A 23,158-nucleotide genomic window follows, 5' to 3' on the forward strand; every position below is an offset into this window, starting at 1 on the left:
AATTTTTAGCATCCAACAAACAACACTTTTATATTTCAGTATTTTGATCTAATTGATATGGGACAGAAAATGTTGCTCACCACAAAGCCTTGACTTTTGTGGGTACTTGGTTATAGATGTCTCCAGGTGCTACACCACACACTGCTACATGTACCTGCTTTGCCACCATACACTGTGGGTACCCCTTATCATAGAAATGGAATCAATTAATGCTTTTAAGCAGAATCACTTTGGACCACTGACCCTGAATAACCCAGAATTTTTTTCTGACAGCCCACATTAAGGTTCTTTTCCTCTGAAACAGTTTTGGTATCTCATCTCATATTCACAGCCTTACTCTAGGGACTTAAATTTAGTGTCTATTTATGAGCCTGTTCCTGTCCTGGACATTTTTCCCAGATGTTATTTGTGCAGGTTGAATAAGAGTTAGAAGAAGGCACCAGTAGCATTTTTATATCAGATCTCTCAAAACACTTTTTACAGTAGCCTCTTATATAACACATTTCCTAAAGAATTTTTTTGCCTAGTGTGGTTGTTAAATATTGAAATGTGGGTGTTAGATGGTGCCATAGATGGGATAAAAATTGATTACTAGAAAGTTGTTTATAAAATATGATATAGGCCAATTCTATATTTTGCCTTTTAGGAACTGAGTTTACATATTTATATAGCTTCTACTTTTTGTTTTTAGTAGTAAACAAGACACATACCTGTTTTCATCTTGAAATACAGCAAAAAAGTTAAAATTTTAAGAATAAAATTTAAATATAATGTTATTAAAGAAACTGTGTAGCATTGATTGAGTTGAGTTATGTAAGACCTGAGAGCACATCTAGTTTTGGAAATGTTCTAATTCCTAGAATAGTTAGAAATAATATTCCATATGTCTACCTGAGAGAGAGAGAGAACATCTAACTTTCTCTTGTAACTATGTTTCCCTATATCTAGTAGTTATTCTCCTGCTACTATAAAATCTCTTCATTCTAAAGTTTTTGAAATTTTTCAATCATGCTTCTTCATTAAGTGATTTTTGAGGACTTATTCAGGTATTTACTTTAAAAATATATATTTTTGTGAAGTCACCACTTTAACTTTTCCTGTAACTATTTCTTGCCCTCTTGATAAATCTTGATAACCTCACTTCTCTTTTGACCTTCCTTAATGTAGGATGTGAGGGGTCTCTAAGAGTAGAAAAGGTTCTTTCTTCTCAGTAACATTTTAAACTCCTGTTTTATTGGAAATGCTTTAAAAAGACTCCTTAACAGAAATTTTCTCAACTCTTTCAATTTTTTCTTCAGCATTAGCTCACAGCTTTTTTCTTTTTCTATATGTTCTTACCATCTTAATTGACTTCAGTATCTCCATTGATGATTTTACCAGTAGTTTGACTAGATGGGTTTTTATTATATTTATATCCCACAACCTTATTGTAAACCGTATTAGTTCCAGGAGTTCTTTTGTTGTGGTGGTTGATTTCCTTTTGTCAAAAAATTTCTATATCTACATCTGTGTGTGTGTGTGTGTGTGTGTGTGTGTGTATGTATGTATGTGTATGTATATATGTATATAAATATGTATACAATCATGTCATTGGCAAAGGAAAGATTTCTTACTTCTCAATATATATACCTTTTATTTGTGGGATTGGTTTTTATTTTTTGGTCTTATTGCATTAGCTAGAACTTCCAGTATGATGCTGAAAAGTGATGTGAGAGGGTACATCTTGCTTTCTTCCTGATTTTAGTAGAAAAGCTTCAAGTTTCTCATCAAGTATGATGTTAGCTGTAGGGTTTTGGAGATATTCTTTATCATTTTGAAAAGTTCCTATTACTAGTTTACTGAGAATCTTTAATCATGAATGAATATTGAATTTAGTTGTACTATTTTTTGCAATCATTGGCAATTATTGATATGATCATATGATTTTTCTTCTTTAGCCTGTTGATGTGATGATTACATTAATTGATTTTTGAACTTGTCATAAAACTCGCTTTGTATGGTGTTTAATTCTTTTTAAGAGTTGTTTGATTTGTTAATATTTTGTTGAAGAATCTTTAATTCATATTTATTATGAAACATATTGGTCTGTAGTTTTCATTGTAATGTCCTTACATAGTTTTAGTGTTAGGATAATGCTGACCTCATAGGATGAATTAGGAGTTGCTCCCTCTGTTTCTGTCTTCTGAGGGAAATTGTATGTTATTCTAAATGTTTGGTAGATTTCATCAGTGAATTCATTTGGACCAGTGCTCTCTGTTTTGGAAAGATATTAATTACTTATTGAACTTCTTTAATAGAAATAGGCCTATTCAGATTGCCTGTTTCTTGTATGAGTTTTGGTGGATTGCATCTTTCAAGGAATTCGAGTAATTCATTTAGGTTATCAAATTTGTAGGCATAGAGTTCTTTATTAGCATTTTAATGTCCATGAACTCTGTAGTAATATCGCTCTTTTCATATCTTATATGTGGTTTTTCTTGGCATGACTTTGGTACTATCTACAGTTTTAGACATCCAGTGAGGGTCTTGGAACACAGTTGTCATGGATGAAGGGGGCTATTATATTAGTAATTTGTGTCTTCTCTCTCTTTATCTTGGTTAATCTGACTGGAAGCTTATCAAATTTATTGATCTTTTTAAAGAACCAGTTTTTGGCTTTGTTGATTATTTGTACTGATTTCCTGTTTTTAGTTTCATTGCTTTTTGCCTCAATTTACTTTTTTTCTTATTTGCTTTGGGTACAGTTAGCTTTTCCTTTTCTGTTTTGTTAAGGTGAAAGTTTAGTTGATTGATTTCAGAGCTTTCTTCTTTTCTAATATATGCATTCATTACCATAAAATTCTCTCTAAACACTGCTTTCACTGTATCCCACAAATTTTGATAAGTTCCATTTTCATTTAGTTGAAAGTATTTTTAATTTCTCTTGAAATTTCTTCTTTCTCTCAGATGTTAAGAAGTATAAGTATGTAGTATATTTTCCAAGTATTTTTAGACTTTGAGAATTTTGAGCTAAATTTCTGTTATTATTTCTAGTTTAATTCCATTGTTATCTGAGAGCAGACATTATATGATTTTTAAACTCCAAAATTTAATGTGTGTTTTATGATCTAGAATATGACCTAATTTGGTGACTGTTCCAAGTGAGCTTGAGAAGAATATGTATTCTGTTGTTGTAGGATTAAACAGTCTATAAATGTCCATTATATCCAATTGATTGATGGTGGTGTTGAATTCAACCATATCCTTATTGATTTTTATGCCTGCTGGCTCCATCCATTTCTAGTGGGGGAGGGGTGTTAAGTCTCCATTTGTAATAGTGAATTTGTTCATTTTTCCTTGGGATTCTATTGGTTTTTGCCTCATATGATTTGGCTTTCTTTCTTAGGTGCACCCATATTAATGATTCTTATGTATTCTTGGAGAATTGATCCCTTTATTATTAATGAATTGCTTATCATGAACAAACTGTTTTCTAGTCTATTAAGAATAAGAAAAATAAAAACTTTTATTTTTTATTCCTTCTCTAATGCTCTTTTTTTGTTTACGTAGATCCAAGTTTCTGACCTTTATGTAATTTTTCTTCTCTCAGAATAATCTTTTAATATTTCTTACAAAGCCTACTGGCAAAATATTTCATCAGTGTTTGAGAAAATCTTAGGTATTTCATTTCCCTCTGTTTTTGTATGAATGGTTACTGAGAAGTTATAAGTAGTTCTTACCTTTATCCCTTTATTGGTAAGGTAGGTTTTTTTGTTTTTGTTTTTGCCTCTGGTTTCTTTCAAGATTTTTTTTTCCTTAATCTTTGACTTTCTCTAGTTTGAAAATTATATAGTCCAATGTTTTTGACATTTATCCTGCTTTGTGTTCTCTGAGCTTCCTGGAACTGTGGTTGGTGTTTGATACTAATTTAGGGAAATTCCTGGTCATTATTTCAAATACTTCCATGCCCCCCCCCCTCTCTCTCTCTCTCCTTCTGGAATTCTCATTATGTTTATCTTATACCTTTTGTAGTTGTTCCAGAGTTCTTAGATATTCTGTCTACCACCCCATCTTTTTTCTCTTTATTTTTTTAGACTTGGCTATTTCTATTGAGATATTTTTAAGGACAGAGATTCTTTCCTCAGGTGTCCTGTGTAACAAAAGCCTATCAGAGGCATTCTTCATTTCTGTTAGTGTTTTTGATCTCTGGCATGTCAATTTTGGTACTTTCCAAGCCATTTCAATCTTTTTGAGCTTGCATGCTGTTTTTGTTACAGCAACTCTGAACATTAGAGCCCTTAGCATCTTTATCATAGTTGTTTTAGATTTCTGGTTTAAAAATTCCAACATTGCTTTCATATCTGAGTCTGTCTCTTACTGTGTGTTTTTGCTTTTTTTTGGTGTTATTTTTTGCTTTTCGATATGTCTTATAATTTTTCTTAATGGCTGCACATGATATATTGGGTAAAAGGAATCACTTTATATAGACATTAGTTATATGAGGATAAGAGGAAATGTTCTACAGCCGTATGAATAGGTCTCAATCTTTTAATAAGCCTGTGCCTTTGGGCTGTAAACTTCACATGTGCTTTTTGGGCGCACCCCTGCTTCCATGGGACAGGTGCTTAAAGCCTGCTGGAGCTGGATATTTCCCTTCCTCCAGGTTAGGCTCTGATAAAACCCCAGCAAGTCAGATTCTGGTTAGTTTCTCCTGAGGAATTACCTTGTTGAACAGAACAGAAAGCTCTGGTGTATTCAAAATTATTTTCCTTCTATCCTCTCCCCTTGCCTGAAGCACAAAGGGATTTTTCTTATATCTTTAATGTGAGAACCAAGTTAAGCTCCTGGAAATTAAACTCACAAAAGTGTGGGAGCACCCAGTGACTGAGTCCCTCTGGAGTTTTTATCTCCCAGACTTGTCCACTCTGAGCCTCCACCAATTCATCAATTTAGTTCACATTTTCCCACATTGGCACTGGTTCCTACAGAGACTTGGGGCTTTGACCAACAGTTCAGTTCTCTATATTTTGCTATTTGAGGAGTAACAGTTTGCCCTGTGACTCCCACCTTTTCCATGTATTTAAAGACATTGTTATTTTCTTCAGTTTGTACATCTTTTTACCTGTTAGGAAGAAGTGACAACTTCTAGTTTCTTACATTCAGCACCAGAAACCAGAAGTCACCACACCGTTTTTTAGTATCATATTTTAAGACCTTTATTTCCACTTTCCTTCACTTGTAGATATGTGGTAATTTGCATATTATTATCACTTAGAACTATCTTATGTTCAAGTTCTCAAACGTCTGAGCTCTTTCTTGGATCACAGTTTTACCATTATCATGTTCACTAGTCCCTTAATCTCACCTTTCACCACTAGTCTGTCAACTTTTATCTGGTCCTATCTTACTTCATACTGTCTAGAGTCAAACTTGACAGCCATTCGGATGTCCTGGAATCTCACTCCTTAATCTTTTTTGCCTTGCCTGCCACCCTAGAACTCCCTTAATGTAACTTAAATTGTTCTGCTGTTTGCTGCTGGTTCTCTTAGTCCAGGAATTTTAACCTTGATATTAGTGACAGCTGGATCAGATAATTCTTTGTTGTGGGAAGCTGTTGTGTGCACTGTTGGATTTTTAGTGGCACCCTGGCCTCTCTGCAGTAGCATCTCCAGTCATAACAATCAAACATATTTCCAAACATTGCCAGATGTCTCCCATGGGGCAAAAATTATCCCCTTTGAAAAATATTAGGTTAATCAATGAAATTTTATGGTGGCTAATTCTAGAAAGATTTGACTAATTTTTTAAAAAGCTAAATTTGGGGGACTGCTTCCTTTAGACATCATTCAAGTGGCTTACATGTAGCCATGCATCTATTTCATCCTCACAGCAACACTAAACTCTGGGTACTGTAATTATTAGTCACAGTGTATAAGGCGATTCCTTGTGGAGCAGCACAGAGGCTCAGTGTATTGCTTCATCCACAGGGCTGCTCAGTGGTAGATCCCACATGTGAAGCATGTGGCTGGACTTCAGAGCCTGCCTTCAGGAGCCTCCAGTGCTAGTCCTCACTAACAACTGCACAGCTGTCGTTTTAATTCTTTATTGTTTATTAATGTTATCTATTATTGCATAATAGAATATCCCAAGCTTAGTTCTCCTTTGGACAATTTGTTCAAAAAATTTTTTAGAGAAGAGGGAAGATATTTATTTTCGCTAGAGCAATAAATGCCTGCTTACCAGGTACTGTGAACTTGAGATATGTTGTGCTTAACAGAGATTGGCTGTACTACCTCTGTTTTTAATGTAATTATTTCTCTTATTTTCATCTGGTCTTCTCATCGTAGCCTTCTATTATTCCTGGTGTCACTAACCCCACATCTTCGTGAAATTCTTCAGGATAGATGATAGATTGGCCACATGCTAGACAAGTGCTGTGCCACATCCCCTCAAGATTGTTTTTTTAAAAATCTATTTATTGACTACTTTAGTCTAACAGGATTTGAGTTCCTAGAATTTCTGTTATTCTGCCATACTATATCCTTCATTTTAAGTTTTTATATGATGTCTCTGTCTACTTTATCTTGTGACAATTTTGTTGAATAACAGGTATGGTCTTTGTATTCATTAGTTGGATTGGGCAGTGTCTCATGTTTCTTTTAGTGCTAATAATCTCTGATTACAACCTGTATAGTATGTGCCTTCATATGCATGATAGTTATAATATGTATGTACACTTAACGTAATAAAGTAATGCATATTCTTTTGTAGTCTAGATTTTCTGTAATCAATAATATAAAGAAGAAAATAGTTCTATACATAAATTATTACAGTTAGCATATGGCACATTTCCTTAGAAGGATTAATATCTATATAATATCACTAAACATATATAAATATCTGTAGAAATATGTACACTGGTGGGATTTTTTTTTCTTTTTCAATGCTGAGGATTGAACCCAGGGTTTAGTGAATGCCAGGCAAGGACTCTTTCACTGAGCTACATTCCCAACCCTGTCGTGTTTTCTTAAACTATCTACCAGATAGTCCGTGTTCTCTAAAATCTCATATAGGTTTATGTAAAAACCCTAATATGTAACAAGTAAACTTACTCTCTTACTCTGCTGCACCCTGCCCCATTTCTTAATACTCCTCAATTGGATATCAAGTCCTTGTTTTACTATTTGGAAAATATCTCTGTTTCCATTCTTTTGTTTTCCTGTGGCCACAGCTGGGTTCAATAAAGGCCCTTTATCATCTCTATCCTAGCTAATTGAAGGATCGAGAAGCTTCTCAACATTGACCCTCTTTCCAATTTTTCTTTTCCTCCCTCAAATCCACCTTTCATGCTGTTGCCAAAGGTTCTGGGGATTGAACCCACAGGGGCTCTACCACTGAGCCACGTCCCCAGCCCTTTTTTATATTCTGTTTAGAAATAGCATCTCACTAAGTTGCTGAGGATCTTGGTAAGTCACTAAGACTGGCTTTGAACTTGTGAGACTCCTGCCTCAGACTCCTGACCTGCTGGGATTACAGGTTTGCACTACTGCTACCGGCCAAGGCTTTCTTTTTAAAACAAAGGATAAGTGCTGTCACCCCATTGGTGACAAACCTCTTTTGACTCCCCATTTCTTATAGGATTTTTAACTCAGCCTGGAATAAAAGACTCTTTACAATTGAAGTATGAGTAGTGATTACTTTCAGCAACTATTTGGATCCTATGCTCTGTAGTAATGCTGGTTTAACTCTTTGTTCCCCTACCATTGCACATATTTACAAACAAGGCCCAGAATACAGACAAGGGCCAGAAGAGAGGCAAGTGCTCACCACTCAATGTATGTTTGATGAATGAGTGATTAAAAGCTGTACTGTTTCTTGTATCTGTAATCCCTGTACCTTTCCCCTTCCTATCTAAACATTCCTGTTCAACTTCAAAGTGAGAAAACTATAGCAGAATAACAGGAAATCTGAGACAACTTTTTTTGGTAACATTTTCCATAACCTGGATGTAGGTTATGATACAGACCCAACAGTAGATTAGGTATACCTACCACTTTGGAGTTTGCATCCACAGGAGAAGAGCTAACAATGTTGGTTTAGACACGTAATAAACAGGACTTCCTGTTGTCAACATGTATTGTGGGAGTTGCTATATTTATTATTTTTAGAAGTCACCTGACAAGTAAATGTGTACAGCTGGGCTTGTACCCTAGGAATTCAAAGATGGTTCCACATTATGATCTTTGAAGGAGAGCTTTGTCTGATTGTTAGAAAGTTTCCAAAAATCAGTGAGCAATAATGAATGTACAGTTTAAAAACAAATTTAGTTGTTAACTAACAAGTATTATGCTTGTAGTAAAATCATTTCACTCACTGGAAATGCTTTTGCCTTCATTGTAAAATGTGATGAAGTAAAAGCAAAATTAATTGAACAGAAAGCAATAACAAGTTATTTCCAAGTTATTTTATTTTTTGTGGTTTTGGGGATTGAACCTAGGGCTTCATATGCTGGGCAAGTGCTCTACTACTGAGCTACATCCCTAACCTTCCCCTTGAATTTAAAGTTGTCTTAAAAAATCATTATTTGTAGTTTTATAAAGTTTATGATGAAACAGGTATTTCACAATAGATTTACTAAAGATCTCAGAATCTTCTTAAATAGTCAAAAATACACAATTTATTAATGTCTTCTACATTTTTCAGTTCATTATGAGTTTTCAAAAATAGTCCTTGATGATACTCTGTATTTCAATGTTTGGTGATATCTCCTTTTTCTTCTCTAATTTTGTTGAGTTGGGTATTCTGTCTTTATTTTGTTTTGGCTAGGAGATATTGTTTATCTTTTCAAAGAACCAACTAGATGTTTTGGCTTTCTTTTTCCTGAGGCAGAGGCCATAAACTCATGGTCCATGAGCCAAATTCAATACCTGAGTGTGTTTTGCCTGATTTGTAAAGTGGAAAATTTTTATTTTTCAATGTATAAGTATTTTAAGATTGGAAATTTTATGTTAATGTATGGATTTGGGGCTTCTTGGATAATTAAAACGTGGCAATAACTGGACTTGAATTGTAGCCACAGGTGCAATTGAATAGTGGCTGCACCTTTTAGGCTGGGTACATATTCTTCTGCATATCTAGCTCCTATGTGGCCTGGCATTTGAGTTTGTAATCCTTGGAGTAATACATGCTCTAAAATTAAGTCATATTTATAGTTGTGTAGTTTAAAAAGTAAATATGCAATGGTACTTAGTAATTTTCCTTGAGTAACAAATGTAAAAAGTCACTCCAAGTACAGGATGTAGGTAGCCGGATCAAATTGTTAATGTTCTTCTGTGATTAAGTCTCACAAATAGAAACGTAGTACTTCCCTTAGTTTGTGCCAAAGCATGCACACATCATTCTTTGTGAAAATTAAAGATGAGTAGAAGGTACATCTCTGTGTTCATGGGTTCCTACAAAAGCATGTGTTTGGAAAAAAAATTATAAGAGAAAAAAAAAAAAGGAGTAATCAGGTTACATTACGTGTTCAGCCATCCCTCAAGTGAATTGTGTCTGCAAAAAACACTCCTAGAAAGTGAGCAGCACAAAATAGTTGAAAAAGCTATTTTTCCTGTGGGATTTTACCTTTTGAAAAAGAAAGAAATTAAACTCAAGTCATTTAAATTAGTACAAGAACTCATGTTCAGACTGATAATTGTGATAAAGGGTCCTTAGGTGTTTTTATCTAAATATATATTTGAATTTGTACTAAATACATAGTCCTTCTCACCAAACCTGAATCAAATGTCAGTACTAGGAATAGTCAATGGTCTCTTTGGATGCCCTACTCACCTTTAGATTCTGACACACCCCAGGCCCCTATTCTAGGATACTTGGTATGCAGACTCCCCTCTGTTGTTTATCTGCCTGGGCTTTTGAGACTCACACTCACCTCATCCCTCCATCACCTGCCAAGTGTAGGTGTCTACTTTTCACTGGTTCAACTTCAGGAATGAAAAGGAAGAAGAGCAAGTTGAAGAGCATAACTAGCTCCCCTACCCCCCTCCCCGGTGGACACAACATCTTTATTTTATTTTATTTTTATTAGTTACACATGACAGTACAATGATCTTGACAATTCATACATTTGAATCAAATGGGGTATAATTTCTCATTTTTCTGATTGTACAGGTTGCAGAATCACATTGGTCATACAGTCACCTATGTACATACAACAATAATAATGTCTATTTTATTCTGCTGCAGGGCAGCAGAATAACTAGCTATTAAAAGCAAAAATTCACTTATATTCATCTATTATTGCTACAAATGTAAATGTAGAACAAGTTGGCTTTTAAAAATCTCCCTGTAAGACTTCATTATACTTGCCATATTGTATCTCATGTTGAATCTTATGTATATAAATATCTCTTTTCATATTTAGGAGTCTCAGAAAAATGTAGAATCCTTCGCATCCATGCTGAGACACTCTCCTCTGACACAGATGGGGCCTGCCAAGGATAAATTGGTCATTGGACGGATCTTTCATGTTGTGGAGAATGATCTTTACATAGATTTTGGTGGCAAGTTTCATTGTGTATGTAAAAGACCAGAAGTGGATGGAGAGTAAGTAAAATCATTTTCAAGTGCTTTAAGAATGTTCTTAAAAGAAGTACTTCAAAATCATTGTTTGATGTAGGTGATTTAAAAAGATAGTATATTTATTTCTCTTGGTAATGCTATTAGAAGAAAAATCAGAAGTGCTTAAGATATATTTGTTAGTCATATTCAGTCATATTCATATCGTATCAAAGCACTGATAACATTTGGGAAGAAGGTATGAATGTTCATCCCAGTAACAAACCATTTCATACCATAAAATTAAAGCAAGCTTTGTAGTAGTATATGCTCATGAGGTCCTTTTTCCTGTAAACTTTTTTTGCCTCTATTATTCCATAATCTCTTTCCACTTATAAAGGAATCCTCCCCCTGTTGCTTCTTCACTGATGCTCCTTTCTTTTACCTTACCAAATTCTGATGCTATATCGTTTTTTAAAATTATTCTCCATTTCTTTTTCCAGATTGTTATTTTTCCTATTATAATTATATTAGTAGAATTAGTTGTTATTTGTAGTCTGTACTGATGAAGATATTTCTAAATATAAATATACAATGGGGAAAGCACTAAGATGGGAGATCTAGGAGTAGCATGTCAAGGTTAAAGGAAATGTTGAACTAAGATTCTAAAAGGGAAAACAACAGTAAGCAAGATAGAAATGACTATTTCTCAACAATTTTTAATGTGAAAAGTTTTCAGATTTTCATATTTCTGGTATCAGAATGCATCTTACAGTTGATGGTATATCAATTTTATTGATAATGTTTTTTTCTCCTGAATGGTATGTAAAATAATGGTGAATGTAGTAATCAGTAACATGTTAGAATAAATTACAGTAATGAAGAAGTTTATGAGTTTAAGAATGAAATATATTGTAGAAATGAATAAGAAGAGAACCTACTCTGAATGTAACTGAGAATTATGGGATGAATTGTTTCTTTCTGAGAATTTTAGGCATCTAAAGATGTAGATGATAATGGAGCTCACCCAGTGAAGGGTCATAAGCTCATTCTACATTAGTATGAAAAGGACCCAACAAAATTAACAGAATATACATTTCCTCAGATCATTCACAAGTGAGTAAATGTTTAACAATCAGATTTTTTAAGGGTGGAATAGAATAATAAACACCTGTATTACATGAGCTAAGACAGAAGGGAGGAGGACTCATTTACCTTTCCCAGCTTTGATTTTCCTCAAATAGAACTCCAGCTTCTTGCCTTCTAGCACATAACCATCTGCTTGGCTACACTGTCCTGATCTTAATGCAATGCAGGCAAGAAGCTTGCCCTGACTGCTCTTCCAGAAGAGTGTTGATTTTAGCATTTTTCTTCCTTTCATCGTATTTCTTTTGAATTTTCTTTGATCAGTCTTTGTTTAAAATTTCTTTCTCCTCAGAAGTCAGCTTGGCCCCCTTCTTGCAGCCCAGGGGCGGTATGTAGTGGGACTTGTACCACTGTTGGTATGGTGTGCTCTCAATGAGCATGCTGCAGTTCTTCATGAGGGTCTTGGTGTGGACCAGCTCATTACTGGATGCATTGTAGACAACATCAGTGATCCTTGTTTTGCTAGTACAACACTCCAGCCTCAAAGCCCATACTTCTTGTTGCCTCCTTGCACTCGGACAGTGTGTACGCAGTGGGGTCCAATCATAGTGTTGGCAGCAGGGTGTCCCAACTCATACTTCTCTTTCTTGTGGTAGAGCCTTCTCTTGCCCCCAGTCTTTCATCACTTGTGCCAGTTTTTCTGGCAGATGCCTATTGCTTGGTGCCAGTTGGAATGAGGCAATACCAACAATCAGATTTTGAGTTAAAAAAAAAAAAAAGACCCAATTTGTTAATTTCTGTGGTATAAATATTTATCATGGCCAATTTCAGTTACTAATGTGATATCACTGAATGCAGGGCTGGGAAGATATGTGTATAGTGTGCTCTCACAGGCTAATATGAGCCAGCTCCAGGACACCTTTTTCTCTGCTAATCAGATACCAGCCAGTTCTTAGTGAGGTAGGTGGGTAAAGCAGCTTATACCTGGGAAAGAAAATGACCTTCTTACACTTCCTGGCATGGGAGGTAATGGTTTGAGCATGGTTTGAATTAGTATATCCAATAACATACAAGCTCATTCAGAAGTATCAAGACCTAAAGAAATTTATAAGTTGGATATATTTATCAATTCAGATTTTAGTACGATATTATATATCATGTAGCGTTGTTGGAGTAAATTAGTGCCTCATTTTTGCTAAGGCTGGCTTTGAATGCGAAATCCTCCTGCCTCAGGCTCCTGAGCCACTGTATTACAGATGTGTTTCTCTGCACCCAGCTGTCATATTCTTTTTGTTTTTTTGCAGTACCAGGGATTGAACCCATGATCTTGTGCATGCTAGACAAGTGCTCTACCATTGATCTATATCCCCAGCCTTATGTCATATTCTTGAATGTAATATTTCAGAATGCGTTCGGAATCTAGAATTAGGATTTGATTTTTATGTCTTATTTGCTAAATCACAACATTTTAAATATCAGTATTTATTATCAGTTCTTTCTCTATTTAGGGCTATAGTATGATTTAAATTTACTTTATGTATAGTATAGCTTTAAGTGGTTAAATACGGGAGCCTTGCAACATTTATTAAATCTTAAATTTTTATTGAAAACCATATCCATACCATATATGCACATATGGAAGTTACTATATGTTTAAAATCCCATTTTTAGGGGCTGGAGTTGTGGCTCAGCAGTAGGGCGCTTGCCTTCTATGTGTGAGGCACTGTATTCGATACCCAGTGCCACGTATAAATAAGCAAATAAAAAATAAAGGTCTATCAACAACTAAAAAAAATATTAAAAAGAAATCTTCTTTTTAAAATCTGTTTCCCCTCCCCCCAATGAAGCAATCTGTTTAATAAAACTCTTTTGGGGGAATGACTCATGGTAATTTTTTTCCCTTTTTTTCTGGGGGGCGAGCAGGCTGGTGTTGTGGGTTGAGCTCAGGAACAGTCTACCACTCAATTACATCCCCAGGCTTTTTTTCTCTTTCTTATTCTTTTTTTGGAAGACAGGGTCTCTCCAAGTAGTTGAGGCTGGTCTCAAACTTGGATTCCTCCTGCCTCAGCTTCTCGAATCTCTGGGATTAAAGGAATATGTTACCACGCTGGTCATAATCCTAATAATTTTGCAAATAAGTTCTCTAGTCTTTGGAGCAGTGACTGTATTATAGTCTTTTGATTTTGTAGAAGAGTTAAATGCCTGCATTTCTGTATTCTATAGTTCTCTCTCAGCTCCTGCTTCCATGAAACCACATGTCCAGTATCCAGTCACCATCCAGAAATACCCACTTAAATTTCCAGAGTACTTGCAAAATCAATACATTCATGAATGAGGATCTTGAAAAAGGAGCAGTCAGAGTGGTCTAGAAATAAATTTGTTCATTTGTATGTTTATTCACTCCTTCATTCACTCATTCAAATGTGACTAAAACATATCAATTTTCCAGGCACAATTTTAAGGGTTGGTAAACAAAACAGACTAATTTCCTTCCTTCATGAAATGAATATTCTAATGGGAGAAGGAGGAACAGATAGGAAACAAGTATATAAATCAATTTAAAATATTGGTAATTATAAAAGTGAAAATGGGGAAAATATGGTGGCAAGGTGCTGATGAATAGAAAATAACAATAGTCAGAAAGGTCTCTGACCTCCACTTCTGTTGGTATAAGTGTGAAATGCCATCAAAGTACCTTAAAAGTGGGGAGGGTGAGAGAGAGAAATGAGAAACAGGAGTTAAAGCTTAAGCTCTATTCCTCTCTATCCTGTGGATCAGAAATGTTGTTTCTAATAGTATGTGCAAAGGGATAGTTTCCTTCAGCCAATATTCAATTTGAACCTACACACATTGTATTTGGGAGAAGGACTTCCTAAGTTAGCAAGTTCCTTGTTATTCAGTTTTTACTTATCATGTTTATTCTTTTCACAGAGGGTTTACTAAATCTCTTACATATGTAGAAATATTTAGGTTCTTTCTAAAAACCCTTGTCTAGGTTTCTTACAGATCTCTGTCACTTACACTTAGAAAATATTGTCAGGCCAGCATATAGTTTTATTTACTTTTTATTTCTACTTGTGTCTAAAACAAAAGTTGTGAGTAGGAACCTACTTTATTCAAATGTTTGCTTATTGTCCCTGTCATTGGTGGGAAAGATGATAGCACTGAAAGGGGAAATAAGGAGATTTGGCTTGATTGTTTCTGTGCTCCCATTTTTTACCCCTACAAGATTAGATAATGTGACTAGATAGACCAGCTTGTTGGGCTGGACATCTCTTGTGCTCTTGTTCTGCTTTCATGTGACTGGCCCTGGCAGGCCTAGATCTTGTAGTGTGGGCCTTCTTATGTAAGGAAGTAGGTGCTGAGCTCCAGTGTGTGTGGACCCCAACTCAGAGAAAAGGTATTGGCCTCATTTCAGAATATCCATGCTGATTTGCTGTAAGTTAATGTCTTTGTAGTATATGTGTGCCCTTTTCTGTGAATCTTTACTTTGACCTACTTCCATGAACCAATCTAAATCAGAGGGCTTCTACTGTGATTTAAACAAAGCACTTTTCTTATCATGTGATCTGCCTTCCCTTCAGATATTTTTTCTTCTGTCATATTAATATAACACACAATTTTACAAAATTTGTCTTAGTGTGAATTAAGATTGCTCTCTTTCCATATTCTATTCTATTTCATTTCATAATCATACCAGTTAGTTTTTTGAAAACCTACATTGGCATTTTATATATATTGTTTCATTTATAACTTACAAGAAACATAGTAAGTAGACCACATTATTTTCATTCTCCAAATGAAGAAAATGAGTCTCTGAACATAAGTAATGTGTTGCAGACACAACTAGAAATTAACAAAGCAGAGATCCAAACCTACTGCTGTATAGATCTGAAGCCCATCGATGTTCTTTTCACCTTACTGTGCTGTTTTCCAAGTGGTCCAACATATTCATTCAAGTGTCTTAAAAACCTCCTAAAATAGTCTCACTTATGAAGCAGTTTCAGACCAGGGATCCTGAAGTTAAGGTGATAGTGAGATAGGGAGCCCCATGCAGGGCTGTTAAGGAATGATGAGTAGTTCATTTTGAGATTCTGGGTTATGGTATTCACGGCTGCTGTGTTCTGAATGTTTGTGTCCCCCCAGGATTCATATGTTGAAATATAATCATCAGGTGATGTTTTTAAGAGATGGGCTAATGGGATGCGGTTAGATCATGAGTGATCTGCCTTCATGAATAGGATTGGTGTCCTTAGGAAAGATGCCTTGGTCCTTCTGCCATGTGAGGACACAGTGAGAAGGTGCCACCTGTGACCAGGACCACCCTTCATCAGATATTGAATCTCCTGGCACCTTGTTCTTGGACTTCATAGCTTCTAGAACTCTGAGAAATAAATTTATGTTGTTTATAATTTCTGATATTTAGTTATAGCAGCCTGAACCAACTAAGACAGTGGAATAATATATTTATATAGTGTTATGGCCAATAAGATAATGACTAATAGGCATGGTTTTATTTTGGAATGGATCTATCTTATAATTATAGTGAGACCTGTTGTCATAGTAACTGGTTAATGTTTGACATTGATTAGTCACTTTAAGTCAGAATTGCTTCATATTATTTGGGAAGGATATATTTTATAAAGGTTTATTCTGCAAATAATAGAAAGTTGGTCATTTCATGCTTGATTTTTAATTCCTTATTGGAGCTTTTTAAAATAAATCATCTTGGGCTGAGGTTGTGGCTCAGTGGTAGTGTGCTTGCCTAGTATGTGTGAGGTACTAGGTTTGATTCTTAGCACTGCATATAAATAAATTAAATGCAGGTTAATTGAAACTAAAAAATATTTTATAAAATAAAATGTATCATCTACTTTCTTGAAACTTTGTTATACCTAAAGTAATTTAGCCTTTTTGGTTGGTTGATGAGCCAAGATCATAATTATAAATATCAATTTTTGTATTATATCATCAAATGCTATATAGAATTATTACTTAATAACACATAACCTCCCAGTTCTGTAGTTTTGTTTCAACTTTCCTTTTTTGCTATTATGCCCATTTCTGCCTGTTATAACTTTCTCAGACCTCTTAATTTTCTTGTTTCTGGATGCTGATAAATTGGTCACCATGTTTATTGTGCTTAAAATAAGAGAACTTAGTATATTAGTGAGGACCTAACAGCCACTTCTGTAAGTGAAGTGCTTTCACTTTAGTGCATGGGCTTCAACATGTATTTTGACAGCTCCTAAACTCCTGTTTAATTCTCATTGGGTTCTGTCATCAGATAACTAACTTACTGATAAGTAAAGTGTCACTGGTTCAGAGTTTTGCTTGTGTTGACTGCCTGTTCACTGATGCCCTTCCTAGGGATTGTCACATATCAGCACAGTGTTTGTTGAACTAGTCAAGGTGTTAAGTGTTTTGGACATGAACATTTATCATGGTTGAAGCTTTTGCACCTCCAATAGGAACAATAGGAAAAATAAGATGGGATTATTGAGTCCCAAATTCTATTTGAGGTGGTGCCATTTCTTATAGTGAATTTATAAGTAATGAGCAATTTTGGAGCAGGGGTGGTAGGGTAGGGTGGGGAGTATGAGTGGGTGGGGTGGAAGGGTGGTACTGAGGATTGAACCTAGGGGTGCATAACTGCTGAGTTTTATTTAGAGACAGGGTTGCTAAGTGCTGAGGCTGGCTTTGAACTCACGATCCTCCTGCTTTCAGCCCCCCAAGTTGCTGGGATTACAGGAGTGCACCACCTTGCCTGGCAGTAATGAGCAATTTTGTTAAGCCCAAAGAATCACTTTATAGCACTGATTAGTTTGATTGCTTTGGAAAATGCATGTAAAACCTTTTGAGTCTTAAGAAATTACTTTTATTAATTTTATTTTTAAATCAGGCATGGAACAGTTTTTCATTGAACTAGCAAGTTTTTAATGTGCAGCTCTGATAAGCTGCCTCTGTATTTAGTGCTTATGATGTGTGGATTAAAGACAATCTCTGCTTTCTGAGAATTGATTAAATCTGGGCATAGAGACTAAACTGATAGGTATACCATTCAGTTCTTTTTACTGATTCTATAGGAATGGAGAAGAGGGAAATCAATAGTTCAAATGTTTGTGTCAGAGAAGCTTTCTCAGTGAAACTAATAGTTGAACTGAATTGTAAAAGATACAGAGGAGCCACTAAGTGCAAGCAGTGAGTGTTTCCAGGTGAGGGAGCAGCACTTGGTAAACACTACCAGCAAGCAGAGCCTGTCTTTCCGGGGAAGCTAGGCAGGTAATTGGCTTAAGTTAAGGAGGAGTGGTAGAAGAGTGGGGAGGCAGATAGATCCAGATTTTCAGGAATTTGTATGCCCTCCTAAGAAAGTGGGGCTGGATTCTGAAGTTGGGGAATAGCCATTAAAATAGCAACAAGTAACAGATTATATTTGCATTTCAGTGAGATCATTCTGGCAGAGGTATGGAGTCTATGTTGAAGAATGATGCAGAGTTAGTTTAGTAAGGAAACTATTGGAACAAAATGATGTGGATGTGAATTAAGTCTGCTCATGGGGAAAGGAGACAGCAATTTAGGATATGGAAGTGATAGTATAGTTGACTGAATAGTAATGGATTATGAGATGGGTAAACATTTTGAATAGTTTATTTCAGATGTAAGTGACTAGTTAGGTAGTGAGTTAGGTTATATTGGGGAGGTGGAGAAGGGGTATGTATTGTATTGATATTTTTACCCACTTGCCCAGATTTACATGATTTCCATTTGTGGTCATAATACTTCTGTTTAGTTATTGGACAAGGAACATTTCTCTTTTTACTGAAATTATAAAATCCCTGTGGCTAATTTATATGTCTTATATTTTATCAAGAGCCAAAAATCTTTTCATTTTATGGTTATATTTTAGGTTTGATTCTTCAAGAGTTGTGGACATTTTCTGTGAAATCCTCAGGTCCAGTTATAAGTAAAGTTCACTTATTTATTATTGTGGAAATGAGGGTTGTGTTTTTTAAAGCATTGTCTCTACATGGGCATCTGTATCACAGTATTCATGATTGACACCTCTGAAAATCGAAGAGTTTCAAAACAAGCATGATTGGCAGCTCTAAGGTAACTAGCACGTGCACTGAATATTATTTGTGCTTTTGTTTGACACTAAGGTGGAATAAACAAGCTAATTTCCCAGTCTTTGTTTCTATTTCAGGTTCTATGATATGTAGGGTCAAATAGAAAGTGGAATGTATATTGAATGTTTCAAAAACTAAAGTTTGCAAGATGTATTGGAGGAAAAAGAAAATAATTTGAATAAGGTGGATCTTTTTATTCCAGAGGACATGGAACACAATTATAAAGTATGCATAGCTTTGAATAGATTGGTGATTTAAAACCATCCTATGAGCTTTTCTTTAACAGAACTCTGATTTTTTTAAGGGAAAGAAAGCCTGTTATATTTAACTTATAATAACAAACCTTAAGAATATGTTCAAATATGAATTATATATTAAAAATATAAATTACATATTAAAAATAATCATATTAAAATGTGATTTTAGAAATGTTCTGGGTTCATGAAACACATGTGATTCAGACCAAATAGCATTAGAGTTTTTTTTTTTTTCTTGTTTTCATATATGTCATGCAAAGTTCTGTTGGATTTTGTTCTGATGGTTTGGTTGTTCTGATTCTATTTTGATTGGCATACAAAATTGACTTAACTTTATGTAGCAGTCACATGTATGGTTCTATTAGTCCAAAGACTGACTAAATTTATATGTCTAGTAGTTTGCCTTATATGCCTTCTCAGGACTGTAAAGGTCAAAAGTGAATCAGGAAACTACTTCAGTAACTGCTTATTAGGAATGCAAACAATTAAGTGTTCCTACAAAAGCTTTGAAGTTAGTATCTTAATGGGACAGAGAGAAAAAGTCAAGTCTGTACTCCTGCAATTGGTTCAGGCTCCTATTGGCTTAGGAGTGGATTTTTGAACAATTAGAAGTTATCTTAATAGAAGGTTTGAGTTCTATTTTAGTTTGTAGAATTTTGTATTAATTTAGGTTGCCACTTGATAACATCTATTGACTCTTAGGAACCCATAATTTCAGCATATACTTTGTAATTTTGATTAATTATACAAATCATAACTAACATTTGCTGAGCACTTTCTCCATGTTGGGTGCTTTGTTCAAAGATTTGCATACATTGATTTCTATAACCTTTTAACACTCTTATGTAGACACTTGGGATCCTCATTAAGGGGGGAAAAACACTGAAGAACTAAGGCTTACAGAGATTTTAAGTAATTTACCCAGAAATGGCAGTAAGTAAGCATCCGAGGCAGTGTAGCATATGTCCATTTTTGTTAACCACTACTTTATACTATTCAAAAACACTTCCACAGTGCATGTGTGTATAATTTGCTGATTTTTCTCAGCAAATTATTGAGTACCTTAATTACAATGTGCTGAATGCAATTTAAAAAACTGTTAAGACATCTTTAAGAGAAAAGATATATATAGCACTGTAATATAGAGGAACATATGAACAAATGTGTCAGTGAACGATGTGGCTAAACAGAAGTGTTCAAAGGAAATGCTAGAGAAAATGTTGAGATAATTTCATAAATAAAGTATCTCTCCAAAACATAGAACTTTAATTAGATTCTGAAAGATGGGGGAGGTTACGGGAGATGAATGATGAAGGAAAATCTCAGGGGAAATGGTGTGAGCAATGGCATAGAATTGAGAATGGACTCAGTGTGACTGAATTAGTTTTTTATGTTTATATCACAAAGTATTTCAAAACTTAGTGTCTTAAAACAGTAAGCATTTATTGACTCACACAATTGCTGTGGTCCAGGAATTGCTGGATGGTTCTGACTCAAGGTATTTCATAAAGTTCTGTCAAGGGTATCAATCATCTGAAGTTTTAACTGGGGCTGGAGAATTTTCTTTCAAGTTAGCTCAATCATATGCCTGGCAAGTTAGTGCTATGTATTAGTTTTCTGTGACTGTGATAAAAACATATATATATATGTATATGTATATGTATAAGGTAAAATCAGCTTCTAAGGAGGAAAGGTTTATTTTGAGTCATGGTTTCAGAGGCTCAGTTCATAATTAGTTGCCTCTGTTGCTTTTGGGCCTGTGGTGAGCCAGAACATCATGGTGATGAGTGTATGATAGAGCAAAGATGCTCCCCTCATGTTAGCTGAGAAGAAAGAGAGAAACAGGAAGAGGCCAGGGGCCAGTATCCCCTTCAGGTGCTCACCCCAATGAAATTACTTCCTTCCACTAGACCCCACTACTGAAGGCTCCAACACCTCCCAATAGTGTAATAGGCTGGGGACTAAGCCTTTAACATATGGCCTTTGAGGGACATTTAAGATCAAAACTATAGCATGCTGGTTGTTGTCAGGAAGCCTTAGTTCCTTCTCATATTGACATCTCCATTGGGTTGAATAAGTGTTCTCATGAATGATCTAAGGAGAGAGCAAGGAGAAAATATAATACTTTTCATGATGGTGTCATACATTGTCACTTGTGCCATATTCTGTTTGTTAGAAATGAATCCACACTCAAGGGGAAGGGAATCAGTCTGTGCCTTTTAGAAGGAGACATGTACCAAAATCCATGTACATATTCTATCTTTGTATCAATAAAACTTTTTAAATCTAAGAATGTAATAACTATAAAAACAAATACATGATAGAGCAAGATTTAAAAAAATGGAAACAACTTCCCTTTTTGCTCCATTTTGAATGTTAAGTATTTTTATCAGTAATATTACTGTTATTAGACATTACTCTAGCTTAGATTACCTATATGCTTACAAGATACTTTTATTGTTTTCTTCGCTACTGTGATTTCAAAATCTAAAACTTTGTCTCCTTACTTATTCATACACTGAATAAACTGCTGGTAACTTTGGACTAGTTCAGAAAACATTTATAAAGTTTGTCAGACCCAGTGCTAGCTTGGGCTGTACTGTTTCTCTTTCTTTCTCTCAGTTGCAATCCAGTGGAGGCAAAAGCTCTTTTTCAGGCTACTGGAAATCAGTTCTCTTACATAGTTATTTCCCTCTCATGCAGGAGAGCCTTGCTAACTTTAGTTAGTCTTCAAAACCACATTTTTGGTTTGGTTAATTGAATTAGCACCCAGCCACTTAGACTAGAAAGTTGAGAGACATAATAGACTCCTTTCTCTTCATTTTAGCCCTCCTCCCAGATCTAATCAACCCATAGCTTCTGTCCACCTTCCCTCTTAAGAATCGCTGAAATCTGCTCTCTTTTCTGTCTCTGCCACTGGGGCTTTGCTCCAGCCTTTGATATCTTGTACTTCATACCTGGATTTGTCCTAGTGACTTCCTGCTAATCATTCTCTTTCATCCTCTAATCTATTTTTCCATGTACATATTTTAAAACCATTGCAGTGGTCAAGATCTCTTGGCGTGGCTGACATTTTAGGGTTTGGGAAACAGTTTGCTTTGCTGGATAGGCTAGGATTCTTTTAAAATACTCTGAATTTCAGACTGAAAAGTTATGATGGGAGAAGCAGAAGCATGGTGTTTGAGGATGGCGGTTTTGGGATGCTGATATTAGTATAGTCGTGCGTGGAGTAGAGCGGACCCAGCAAGACCAGTTCCGAGAATCTAGTAGTGATCAAAGCAGGAGTGGAGTGGGGCTGGATTGGAGTAAGAAGGATAGGAACAGAAAGCTGGGGGAGGCTGTTCAAACTGAGACTGATAGGATTCAAACTGAGACTGATAGGACTGCCTGGAGGTCACAGCAGGAGGGAGGTTGGGTAGAGGAACCATTCACAGGGCAGGAAGCTGAGCTTTGTTCTAGACACATTTGGATTATTCTGTTAGCATTTGGTACATGGGATTGGGAATAAGAAATTAGGCTTATAAAAGCCACAGACCTGGAATTAGCTCTACATCTGTATATCTTCTGCCTTTTTCAGGAAAAAATCCAAAATACAGAGGCTTTGACACTTATAGACACCTTTATAGGTTTGTGTTCATGCTGCATTAAGTGAGAGTGACTGCCTTGTAGAAGTCTGGTAATGTTCAGGTTCAAGTTTAAACCATAGGAAATTGCTGTTTTTGTAAGTCAAAAATAGTTGAATGTCTGAAATTTCATATGATTCTCTGGGTTTCCTATTCATTACCTTAAATTTTCTCAGTATTGTCTTTTATAGGGAATTTGATAAAACAAATAACTTGTTTCCCCTGGAAGCTATCGGTCTGTTCTCCCCTGTCTCAAATATTGCTCAAATTTTAAATTCAGTCCTTGGTCCAGCCTGCCAGACTGCCCTCCCCATTCTGTTTAGTAAAGCTCATCGGTGGCCTCTGGTCATCGGCTCAAGCCCTCCTTCTTATTCAACACTGTTGGTTATTTTTTCTTTGACATTGTCACAGCCCTTTATTTTCTTGGTTATCTTTCTACCTTTCTGTTCTTGATCTGTATTCCTATAGGAAGTATTTTATAAAATTTTAAAAGATAGAAATGGCCAGAAGGAGATGTGGTAGTGCTTTA

The 23,158-nt window shown here is 35.4% G+C and overlaps 1 protein-coding gene and 1 pseudogene across 1 annotated transcript in view; one reads left to right on the forward strand and one right to left on the reverse strand.

Moving 5' to 3' along the window:
* Positions 1–23,158, forward strand: part of Mrps28 (mitochondrial ribosomal protein S28) — a 103,056-nt gene that overhangs the window by 13,642 nt on the left and 66,256 nt on the right. Inside the window, exon 2 of the mRNA XM_040293920.2 lies at positions 10,403–10,584. Within this exon, the coding sequence (XP_040149854.2) occupies positions 10,403–10,584 (182 nt within the window). The remainder of the gene's footprint in view (positions 1–10,402; positions 10,585–23,158) is intronic.
* On the reverse strand, positions 11,744–12,664 carry LOC101957464 (small ribosomal subunit protein eS8-like; annotated as a pseudogene).

The sequence above is a fragment of the Ictidomys tridecemlineatus genome, chromosome 7 (genome assembly GCF_052094955.1).
Source record: "Ictidomys tridecemlineatus isolate mIctTri1 chromosome 7, mIctTri1.hap1, whole genome shotgun sequence".
Lineage (NCBI taxonomy): Eukaryota > Metazoa > Chordata > Mammalia > Rodentia > Sciuridae > Ictidomys > Ictidomys tridecemlineatus.